We start from the raw sequence: 12,724 nt of genomic DNA, 5'->3' as shown, positions 1-12,724 counted from the left end.
CTGTGTTAGTGTGATTCACCCAGTGCCCCCCTCTCAAATATATTGACTTATGTTCCAAACACTACCGCAAAGAGGTGAGGGCGCAAGTGTTCTGCAGTAGAGGGCGCCTTGTAACATTCAAAATGAAACCTTCAGATGTAGTGGTGGTCACGTGCACGTTGGGTCTGCTGTGTTGAATTGGGGAATAATCCCCTTTGCCTGGTCGAAATTGGGTTGAGCACGGGTTTTTCGTTTGACTAAGTGCCTTTTCATGTGGCAGTTTTACGTTGTTTCACTCTTAGTTGTTTTATCCTGTTGTATTTACTTCTTTTTTTTTTTGCACCATAGGTGTGGAGGGGGGAGAGTATGAAGACGTGGGTGTGATGTACTGTGTTAGGCGTGTCAAAATAAAAGCTTAAGCTGCCGGGTTTTGTAGGCGTACCAAAATTAAAGCTTAATTTGCCTTTTCTGTCATTGTCTTCCTTCCTTGATCATAGGTGTATTCTATTGAAAGAGCGCGGCCTACAGATTGCCGCCCCCTGGAAAATACCACCCACCTCACCCATATCAAAAACCGCCACTGCCTATAGAGCCAATAACATCTTCACTGCTAGTCCTCTCCCCCTGGTCAATGACTATGTTTGGTGGAAAGGTGTTTAGTCAGCCTCCTTTGGCTTATGTCTTTGTGTGGACCTGAGCAGACTTTATCTAGAGATGGAGCTCTGTGATCTCAGTCCGGAGTTAAGCAGTCAGAACTGGACTTTAGGAGTCCATCTTTGGAACCAGCAGAGAACCAACAAACAGCAGAAACCAGTATGGTGGGAAAGACTCTACACTTCTGAATGATGTTCACGTCCACTTTATTATTCACACCAAAGATTGGGACAGAACACTGAGAACCAAAAAGAACAGATAAAATTCCTAGAACAGTAACGTGATAATGAGCATCTGTGAAAGTTTGGTGACTGTTGCTTTAGTGTCTTCAGAACTATTGATCTTTTTTTCTTTTGATCCAAATTTCCATCCATATTCCTATAAATTTAACAAAGTGACTACCTCCCGAAACGTTTCTTGGAGTAAAACAGTAATGTGATCAGTCATCTGTGAAAGTTTGGTGACTAACTTTAGTGTCTTTAGACCTATTGAACATTTTTGATCAGATATGATTCATATCTTCATTAAGAATTCCAACAAAATGAAAACAATGACTTTCTTCCAAAATCTCTATTGTAGCATGAATATGATCATGAGTTTTCATTATTAGCTCATATCAATGTAACCAGTAATTACAGCCTGCAGCAGCAGCAGTCACTGACTGCAAGGACCATATTGTTTCCGCAGTTGGAAAGATTTCTGAATCTTTGAGCAGAAATATGACACCCGCCACATGCACCAAAATATGCACACACCTATGACCAGGTGAAAATGAATTTATGGCAAAGTGAGCGACCCCCGACCCACCCACCCAAGACACTGACATCACCACGAGCAATGCCAAAAAAAAATAGACAGAAAAGTTTCTTATGGTGCTCCAAAAGAAATTTCTAAATACAGTTAGTAATCCAAAACACGTGTGTCGGGGATACCCCAAGGAAGTTTTGGGATTATAATGGGTTGACCTACAGTTTGCCGGCCATTTTGTGGAAAACATTGAGAAGTGGCAATTTTTGTGTTTTTCGACACTATAGCGACATTTTTGTTTGTGCGATTTTCACGAAATTTCACCCACATGCCACTAGCTCGAGTCTACAAACACCACAGACATTTTGTTGACATTTGACCTTGAACTTTACCATCATTTACAAGAAAAAGGCTTCTCTCGCGTATGAGTTCTCATGTGTTTTTTGAGATTAACTATTTGACTAAAACGTTTATCACATTCTTTACAAGAAAAAGGCTTCTCTCCTGTGTGAGTTCTCATGTGTGTTTTGAGATTGTATTTTTGAGTAAAACTTTTATCACATTCTTTACAAGAAAAAGGCTTTTCACCTGTGTGTTTTCTTGTGTGTGTTTTGAGATGAGATGCATTACTGAAACTTGTATAACATACTTTACAAGAAAAAGGCTTTTCGCCTGTATGAATTCTCGTGTGTGCATTCAGACTAGATATTTGACTAAAACTTTTTTCACATATTTTACAAGGAAAAGGCCTCTCTCCTGTGTGAGTTCTCATGTGCGTGTTGAGATTTGATTTATGACTAAAACTTGTATCACATTCTTTACAAGAAAAAGGCTTTTCACCTGTGTGTTTTCTTGTGTGTGTTTTGAGATGAGATGCATTACTGAAACTTGTATAACATACTTTACAAGAAAAAGGCTTTTCGCCTGTATGAATTCTCGTGTGTGCATTCAGACTAGATATTTGACTAAAACTTTTTTCACATATTTTACAAGGAAAAGGCCTCTCTCCTGTGTGAGTTCTCATGTGCGTGTTGAGATTTGATTTATGACTAAAACTTGTATCACATACTTTACAAGAAAAAGGCTTTTCTCCTGTATGGGTTCTCATGTGAATTTTGAACTGAGACCAGCAACCAAAACTTTTACCACATTCTTCACAGATGTAAGATCTTTTATCAGACTCAGTTCTCATGTGAACTGACAAACTGGGTGCAATTCTTGTTCTTTTAACAGACGTTATAAAGGAAAGACACTTTTCTTTTGGGGATTGTTTGCATTTCGCAACCAACGTTATCATTCTGGATTTTTTAACAATATCAGAGTTCCACCGACTTTCTGACATGTGAGACCTGTCCACATTTTGGACATTACTTTTGTCTCTTCTCTTCCTCTGATCTCTGTTCTGTGTGTCTGTCTCTTCATCTTTAGTTGTGGATACTTCACGTTGGCTCCCTTCTTCATCCTGACTATAAGTTACATTTCTTAGATCTGCTTCACTGTTCTCATTTTCCTCATAAGTAGGAATCTCCATCAAGGTATCAGTCTCCTGCTTCAGTTCAAACTGTTTCCCATCCTGAGTAATGCAGAGCCCTTCTTGCTCCTCCTTAATCTGCTGAGGTTCTGGTTCTCCCTGTTCCACTCTGGAGTTCCTCTGCTGATTGGAGAGATCTTCCTCTTCAGTCAAATAATGCTCGGGGAGGACTGCAGGAAGACAAACACAAGGAGTCCTTTTACACTTTTAAAAGACTTTGTGAATCATTAAACACAAATAAATATCTAAATTAAACAAACATTAAACATTTAAAATGCTACTTTCCAAAGACCCATGGAAAGATTGAAAAATTGATGTGGTGATGGGATCTAAAAAACAGGTTGTTGGATTAACTTGGATGAAAACTCGACCAAGTGTTGCCGCTTCAACCAGGTCAAAACTTCTTCAAGTAAGATCAAGCCATCCTTTCCAAAAAAAAAAGATTTTATTGTTCATTTATCATGTTAGATCGGACAGAATTGATCTTGCCCCTGAAAGTCTCTGCAAAGTCCTCACATATTAAGGCAGAGGCTGGCATTGTGTTTTTATTCATTTTAGTACTCTGGGATTCTGGGGTTATTTTTATAGAGATGATGTTTGCAAAGTATGAATACCTGGTCTGTTTTACTGTTTGATTACATAGCTTTATTTGGTTTTGGTATGTTCAAATGTTTATTTCAACTTTCTGTTTTCTCCAATGTCTTTCAGCAGATCTTCAGGGTCTCTTCAATTGTTTGATTTCCTCAGTTTTCCAAGGGGTGTGGGTTTGTCTTTTTAGATTTTAATGAAGCAACTGAATCGAGACTGGATTTTAATTTACTGTTAAAACTTTCTACAATCAGGTCGCAGGGGGCTGGTAAGAGAAGTGGATCGTTACCATGAACAGATCTAATACATTTTTCGACCACATCAGGAGTCAAGTAGCGTTTCCTCGCCATTCTAACAGAGGTCTTTTGTATTATAAACCAGTGATTTTGAAAGGCACACAGTAATTGTCAGATACAGCCAGGTCCACATCAAGTGACACACTGGTAGGTAAACCATGACTGCTGACATGGTCAAGACTCTGCCTCCTGTTGTGAGTCATCTGCATAATATGCTTAAAATCCACGGAAGCAAGCAAGTCCATAAACTGAGTGGTGCAATAGTGCAACTTCCTGTCTATATGCAGGTTAAAATCACCAGTTATCTTCTTAAAGGAATTGTGGACAGATGCTGAGATCTCAGAAAACTCTGGTGTTCAAAGCTGGGGTACTGATCTAATAAAAATTTTCTTTAATTCCAAGGAGTTGGATATTATAAATTCAGTACCACCACCCTTTTTGTTCTCCGTGCTTGAAAAAAACAAAACTAACATTTGGTGGGGAAGCCTTTGTGAGAACGGTAGATGCCTCCATGCTTAGGGATGGGTACCGTGCCCCGGTATTGAAGCAGCCCCGGGGCCACATTCTTCAAGACCGCAGTATCGTTAAGATCTGACCTGAACGGTTCTGCTATGGGTACTGGAGAAGATACTCTTTCTTTTTTGTGTCCCACAAGAGTTATCTGCTACGACGGAGTATTAGGGCCACCAAAAAAAAAAAAAAAAAAACACCAAAAAAAAAAAAAAAAGTAAAATTACGAGTTTTTATCTCCTACATTTATGAGATAAAAACTCGTAAATTTATGAGAAAAAACTCGTAATTTTACAAGATTTTAAGTCGTAAATTTATGAGGAATAAACTCGTAAATTTACGATATAAGTGGGAGTGAGCATGCAGAGCAGCAGGTGAACGCCGCGCAGCAACAGAGCAGACCGACTAAACTTTGTTGAACAGGTGAGCTGAATGAGCTTGAACGTTCCAAATATCTGGAAGCTCATTTGTTTGATTTACAATTTATTCAAGTTTTATTTATTGATGGTTGGTTTGCAGGATCCCTGCAGCCCGATGAAGCCATCGGTGTCCCTGCAGCTTTCCACTTCAATCCTTTCTTCCTCCACCAAAAACAAGATCTCTACGTTTTTTTGGGGGCATTTTCAACGTTCTAATGCTAATATAATAGACTATTTTCATTCATCTTTGTTGTTTGATGATATAACGGGACGTTTACTTCCGCATTGGTGTTCGGATCTGATGACAGGTTCATGACGTAAGGTGACAGATGAACTTCAGGGTTTGTGAATGAAAAGGGGAATAAAAGCTGCAACAATCCTCTGCACCCAAACGTGTCTCTGAGCTCCTTATTTTACATATGAAACTCCGCTTTACTGACACTGAACCCCGGAAACCGGCTCCACTGATCTGATTTTGAGTCGCCAAAGGTTCAGAATCTCTTTGTTTCAAACCTATAATAAACCTGGAAATAAAGCTTCACAAAAGGCTCCACATCTTTCATCTTCAAGCGATGCTCCGATAAACGGACAACTTCGGTGTTTTCTTCTTGTTAATCTATGACTTTTTTCTCGTAAATTTACGAGTTTTTTCTCGTAAATTTACGAGATAAAATGTCGTAATTTTACTTTTTTTTTTTTTTTTGGTGGCCCTAATACTCCGTCGTAATCTGCCATAGTTAACTCACCAAGTCAGTCAATTTTCCGCTAAGTAATGATGACATTAATTTTGGTATTCTCGTTGAAGCGGAGAGCTCTGTCTGTCTATTTGTGTGCAAGGGGGGCGGGGCTGTTTTTCAGACAGCACGCGCCGCGCGCGCACACACACAAGACAAGGCAGCGCACACACAGTCAGTGGCGATCTCGTAGGGGACACGTGAAGCGCCCTAGACTAAGAACACCCGTTTCTGAGTAAAATTAATGAAGTTTGCATCAAGGAGCCCCTGCCATCCTGTCACCTTGCTGCTACGATGACCGCATGTTCCGCTGTTGGAACACGCTGGAGCGGCGTGTTCTACACAAACAGGTAGAGAGATTAGTTTCACCGCTTATGATTCCAGACCTGTGACAAACTATCAGCTGCTTCCTAATACTTAATAATAATTAATGACTTATGATAGTTGTCATCCGTAAAATTAATATAATTTATTGGGTTTACTGGATTTAAACAAAAATAAATAAATAGAAAGGAGTCTGCATCAAAGTGAATTTGTTTCCATCATCTCACTTAACTTAACTTAACTTAACTCTGGTGTTTGACAGACAGAAAAGTCTATTCAAGTTTGTGGAAAATGGACAAAAGATCAAAGGAAACATCACGCTCATAAAGAATAAAAAATAATTAGATTAAATAATTAAAATGAATATCCTGTATGGAACATTCTCATGTATAAAGTAAATTTTTTTGTTAAAAAAAAACTGTTGTTGCATAATGAGGAAATAAAACACTTTATGTTCTTAATTTGTTATTTATTTATTTTTCGTCCTCAAAAAGTATCGATAAGAGTACCGTTAAAATACCGGATCGAAAAGCAGTATCGATAAGAGTACCGTTAAAACCTTAACGATACCCATCCCTATCCATGCTCACCCATGTTTCTGTTAAAAAGTGACCATCAATGTTATAATCTTGGATAAAATCATTAATAATAAAAGTTTTGTTAGATAAAGACTGAAAGTTAAAAGAGGAGGGTGGATTGTTGGTTGTTGAAAGTGCTTCCTCAGGCCTTGGTGCTTCCTTTAGTGGACGAAAGCAGAAGATGTTTGGTTTTCTACCAGAACGTCTCCTCATGGAAGACCTGTCTGTGATAATGGTCGTAAAGGAATAGGCTGGAGGGGGGGGGGGGGGGGGGGGCATGAATCGGAGGAAAGCAGTGTTGATGAGTAAAGCAGTTTTTGTTGGGGAATGTGGGAGGAAGATACAGGATCCAGTCAATCACTTCCTAAGACTGATATCTGCACAGATGAAAAGGAAGTTTGGGCTGGTGTGGACATGATGGATGCAGGCTGGACAGATTGTCTGATGTTGGCAGCTAAAACATTGCTGCTCAGTGAACTGGGGTGGATCCCATTAGTTTTATTAAAAAAAAGAGTTGCTGTTCCAAAAAAAACTCTTCTAAGCTCTTTTCAGTTATTTATTTGTGCACAGAATAGGCTCGCACGCACATGGCCATGCACAGGTGATCCACGCACTCAGAAGGCACTAACAGACACACACAATATTTTGCCTTAAGGCCCGTACACACCGGGACGAATTTCGCCCGCGATTTTTGCCGACGTTTAACGCCTCGTGACTTAACAAAGGGCACCAATGAGAGTGTGCACACCGACGCGGAAAAACGCCACACGTAAAAGCGTCAAAAAAAAAAACGCCTCGGGTTCGTTTTTTGTTTTTTTTGACGCGTCGCGTCGAAATCTATTCGACCAATGAGAATGCCGCTTTTGCACACGTGTCTGGAGCCTCTGAAGTTACAGTAAAACACAACTTGGGGGCGCTCAAACCCAAAACTGCCTTGCTGAGCACAGATACCAGCGAAGAAGATAGACGCCGAGTTGCATCTACACAGCCGCGAAGAAATAATGACGGACATTCTAAAATATCCCCGAACCAAGCACCAGTTGGAGCTACTGGTGCTTGAAATATTCATGTTTTCTTTGTATTATTCTGACAAGCGCTTAAATACTAAAATCGCCTGGGTGTGAACACAAAAAACGTGGCGATAAACGCTGGCGAATATTCGTCCCGGTGTGTACGGGCCTTAACACTCTCCCAGTCAGCATAGATATGTTCAGTCTTAACACACCGGGATGAATATTCGCCAGGCGTTATTCGCCAGCGTTTTTCGCCACGTTTTTTGTGTTCACACCCAAGCGATTTTCGCTGACGATGAGCCGAGTGAACATGCAATTTCATTCCCTGCCATTAGATGGCGCTTAATGTAAAAAAGAAATACTCCTGTACACAAGGTGGCGCTGCGCAACTTTACGCTTCTTAAAGTCGCTTTTCACTCAGAAGAAGGGAGCAAGTATTTACGCGCTTGTCAGAATCATACAAAGAAAACATGAATATTTCAAGCACCAGTTGCCTCAACTGGTGCTTGGTTCGGGGATATTTTAGAATGTCCGTCATTATTTCTTCGCGGCAGTGTAGACGCTACTTGGCGTCTATCTTCTTCGCTGGTATATGTGTTCAGCAAGGCAGTTTTGTGTTTGAGCGCCCCCAAGTTGTGTTTTACTGTAACTTCAGAAGCTCCAGACACGTGTGCAAAAGCGCCATTCTCATTGGTCGTATAGTATTCGACGCGACGCGTCAAAAAAAAAAAAAAACGAACCCGAGGGTTTTTTAAAAAGTGACGCTTTGACGTGTGGCGTTTTTTCGCGTCGGTGTGCACACTCTCATTGGTGCCCTTTGTTTAGTCACGAGGCGTTAAACGTCGGCGAAAATCGCGGGCGAAATTCGTCCCGGTGTGAACAGGCCTTTATGTTATTAGCTGGAATGTGTGTGGACTTGGGGCAAAGAGGCTGAAAGTTTTAAACCACCTGAATGATCTAAAAGCAGAGACCCACTTCTTTAAATCAGTTGATCATCTCATTGTGTTACTCACAATTTTCATAGTACTCTGCTAGTTACAACTCCAAACAAATACGTTGCTGCTTTAATTAATAAAAATATAAAGTTTACCCATAGGAACACACTGCGTAACTGTGTTACACTTCTGTTACACAGTTACACAGAAGCCAGATTTGTAATCATTAATATATCAGAGGGGAGGGGTCCTGAAGTAAAAACAGTTGATGGACAGGAGATTAAAAATTAAAAATAAATGTGCAGCGCTTGCCTCTGAGCAGAGGCGAGTCCTGCTTAAAGGTAAGTGAGCACGCCTATAAGTTACTGCTGCTCTCAGTGACTTTTATCAGTACGTTTTTTTTTTTAACCAGCCCTGTTCCTACCATATTGCTGCCGTGTTACTGCCGTGTCACATCCACTATTTGGAAAGAAAAGCTCAGGTATATTATTAAAACTTTGAAAACTCTTTCTGTGTACCCTCTTTCTTTGTAAATATCATGTGTTGAACCTTCCCTGCAATTACTTTTTTCTTTCTTTCCTCTCCGCCGAAGGCGGATCTTCCTTCGGTTGTTCACTTCCCTGTTCGGACCCTCAGAGCCTCCAGAGTGGGTTATTAAAGAATCATTCATCGTTCTTCTGGGGGAAACCTTCTTTTATCACAGTTCTCTTTCACTCTGTATAACAAACATAAACACACACCCCAACACACTTTCGCTGCTCTTCCTCTCACTCCCTCTTGCGCTGCATGCGCGCTCTACCCTCCTTCCGCTTCTGACACACGCGGACAGTTTCAGCACATACACATCCTCAATCTACAACATGTTTCAATGTGGGCACATGTGGCGTATAGACAGGTGCGGCTTATGTATGTACAAAATGGATTATCCTTTACAAATATAATGGGTGCGGCTTGTAATCAGGTGTGCTCAATAGCCCGGAAATTATGAAATTATCCTGTATATAATGAAAAATATGGTAGTATTAGCATTCATGGGACGCTGTATCCTGTTTGTTACTGTGCAGCAGACAGATCACCAGCCTGAAAAAGAGCCCTAAAAAAAGAAGAAGAAGAAAAAAAAAATATTTGTATGCGATTCCAGACCCTCAGTTTGCAGACCCCTGACCTAAAAACAAAAATACTCCGTAAAAAACAAAGCTGGCTCTATTGAAACTCCATGAAAAAGCTTTTAGTGAAACTTTTTAACACAACATTATTAGCAAAATAGGAAAACTCAATACAACAACTACAGTATTACAAATGACACACAGAAACAGATACACTGCACACACAGCTGCTGTTCATTGCACTTACTGCCAATTCTAAAGTTAAGTTCACACCATCATCTGCAACTAGGGATGGGTACCGAAACCTGTTTTTTTTTTGTACCGGTGCAATGTCATCAATTTTTACTCAACAACATTTTTATTTGCACCAACAAAGAAACAGAGCAGACATGGCGTGCACTACTTTGCTTTGATGTGGATTGAAAAGATGGACCGTCTTTCTTCACCGCTTTTCTTTTCCTGCTCCAGTGATAAGGGGGGGGGGGGTGCTCATGCTTTAGTAGTCACAGGTATCCCTCTGCTGACAAAAGACAAAACATACAGAGGCCACGGGGATGGCAGAGCGACCAAAAAGGTCCAACGTGGAGCTGTATTTTTCCAAAGTAGGCAGAACACGCGCCTCAGATGTAACAAAAATGTGGCTGTAAGGCCAGTAGCAGTAACCTGTCCAAACATCACAAAAAAAATACACCAGATTTGAGGGGTTTAGGGAAAAATAGATTTGGCGATATATTGCATTATTTCATTCATTCATTCATTCACCTTCTAAGCTGTTTTGTCCCTTTAGGGGTCACGGGGCTGCCAGAGTCTATCCTGGCCACTCGTGGGCGAAGGCAGGGGACCGTGACATCCTGGATAGGTCGCCAGTCTGTCGCAGTGCCACAAATCACACACCCAAACACACACACTCACATTTACATCTAAGGACACTTTGGAGTAATCAATTAACCTATGAAGCATGTTTTTTGACGGTGGGAGGACGCTGGAGTCCCTGGAGAAGAGCCTAGCATGCATGGGGAGAACATGCAAACAACACACAAAAAGGTCACCCACTGATGTTCTGTTTCAGGTCCCCCAGCCGGAAACACCATGCAGCCAACAAGCGGACCAAAGTTCTGCGGAACCTCACAGCAATCGATTCTAGTTTAGCGACCTGATGGATCAGAATGATGTGTACAACGCTCTGAAAAAAGGCCAACATTGTGGGGATGAGCTGTGTTTACTTCCGCGTGTGAATGTCCCGTAAAATAAAGCATATAGGCCACATTAAAGAGCTCTCCTTCACCCTGTCATGTTGCCTCATCCCTACAATTAATTGTTCTTGGAAAGATTTTCTGTGTTTTTTTCCCTTTATTTTTAAAGCACCGTTCAGGCTCCTGAACTATTTAAAAGAACTGGAGAAGCTAAATTAAGCAATGTCAAAAAACTTTATTTCCTAAATTGTACATGTTCTATTTTTTTTTCTTATACTGAAAAATATTTGTTGTAAAAATCCGACAATGTTGACTGTTCCCTTTAAGAACACATATTGTAATTTACCAAAATAAAAGCACTATACAAAACTTGGGAAAAAGCAACTTGTATATGAAATACAGTTGCAGTGCTTAACATTGTGATACTTAAATAAAGGAAACTTTACCATTTTATTACATTGTAATGCATATTAATATTAAGTTGATTTTTTTTCTAAGTCACACTGCTATGTACAAATTCGCAATACGTATCGCATCATAGGACGCGTATCGGGATATGGTATCGTATCGCCAGACTCTTGCCGATACACACCCCTAGCAGATTCTAGCGGAGATACAAGCAGCATTTGAAAGTGAGATGTCAAAGTGAGACGTCTAGAACCGCTATAGCTTCAACAGGTGAGTCTTCTAGCGGTACACACATGGAACACGTGACTCAAGTGTTATTTATCAAAAATAAGTGCAAGAAATTGAATACAAAATACGAAAATGAGTACAGCTACCAGCGCGTAAAAAAAAAAACAATCATATAATATTAACAGGCTGAATGTTCATATTGTGCCTCAGTAATAATAAAATACCCAATATATAATGTAAATGAATTAAAATACAACATTGTGCAAACAAAAAGATAACTTTCTTTTTCTCAACCTTTTTACAACCTATTTAAGACAAAAAAAATATCCCTCATACTTGTACCTGTAATTACCAAGTTCTTCCATTGTTTGTCTGTAACAAAGCCGGTCATTAAATAGTAAAAAAAAAATGATAATTTGACTAATCGTAGGTGGTCTATTGAACCCTTTGTTTTGTTTATTTTTCAGAATTGAAAGCTCTTTCATTTAAGTCGCCAAATTGTGTCTCTGGGCCTCAATAGGGCATCTCTCCTTTGATGAATACATACCTATAGCGTGAAGTTGAAGCTGTGGTTTCCAGACGACATCCAGCAGTCTGCGCTGACGACAGAGCTCCTCCTCGTACTGGACGATGGTTCCTTCACAGAGTCGGAAGATTTCTTCAGCAGCAGCAGCTAGTCGCTCGCTGATCAACTCTCTCAGATGCTGAAGGGAAGGCATGGTTCCTTCAGCAGCAGAAAGTTGTTCGCTGACAGAACCTTCCTGAGGTTCTGAAGACATGGTTCCTGCTCCGATCTTCAGCTCCAACTCCCACAAACACCGCCGTCCTCTTCACTGCAGCTCCGATCGATCATCTGCTAGTCTCACAATCACAGCAATCCACGTTGTCTTTCCGTTCAAACTTCTTCACTCATTTACGACACTTTGGAAAATGCTGAGAGTTCCCACATGAACCACGTGTCGTCCTTTCTGTCCAAAAACCTCACAAACGTCCCACAAAACACCACCGTCCTCTCAGCACACGCTAACGCTGCTAGCCTGCTAACAAGCTAACGCTGCTAGCTCCCCTAGCTCCACGGTTTGTTTACTTCCTGTTCACGTGCAAAAACTTTATTTAAATAGAATAGTATAACATGTTTAGGAGGACCTCTATGTGGTTTAAAATACGTCCAATATATTTTGAAAGCAATCATAAGATATTAAATAAGAGAAAAAATAAAATCGCCGGTCAACTTTAGAGGAGCTGTCATGACGTCATGACACTGTACCTAATTACAATGCCCATATCGTTATCATACCAGGTTTTGACAGAGACAACAATTGAAGCTTCAAAAGAAAATAATAAATAACTTTCAGGCTTGCCACTTAAATTGGTTTCGACGAAAAAAAGAGTGTTATTAGATGGAGAGGTTAAACCTCTTTTTCCGAGTTTCCGGTTCCGGCTGATGATTTCAGGGCGCCATCTTGTTGTCTGCAGCCAGC

The 12,724-nt window shown here is 40.4% G+C and overlaps 1 protein-coding gene across 1 annotated transcript; it reads right to left on the bottom strand.

Moving 5' to 3' along the window:
- Window positions 1–822: 822 nt before the first annotated feature.
- On the bottom strand, window positions 823–12,701 carry LOC105355360 (uncharacterized). The gene is made up of 2 exons (XM_023962587.2): window positions 11,791–12,701; window positions 823–3,081 (listed from the first exon to the last, which is right to left on the bottom strand). Exons 1-2 carry the CDS (start codon window positions 12,020–12,022, stop codon window positions 1,775–1,777), a joined length of 1,539 nt encoding a protein of 512 aa, XP_023818355.1. The 5' UTR covers window positions 12,023–12,701; the 3' UTR covers window positions 823–1,774.
- Between the last annotated feature and the right edge of the window lie 23 nt (window positions 12,702–12,724).

The sequence above is a fragment of the Oryzias latipes genome, chromosome 2 (genome assembly GCF_053564925.1).
Source record: "Oryzias latipes strain Hd-rR chromosome 2, Olatipes_Hd-rR_3.1".
Taxonomy (NCBI): Eukaryota; Metazoa; Chordata; class Actinopteri; order Beloniformes; family Adrianichthyidae; genus Oryzias; species Oryzias latipes.
Note: the sequence above shows the minus strand (reverse complement) of the source record. Positions and strands in the feature narration are given on the sequence as shown.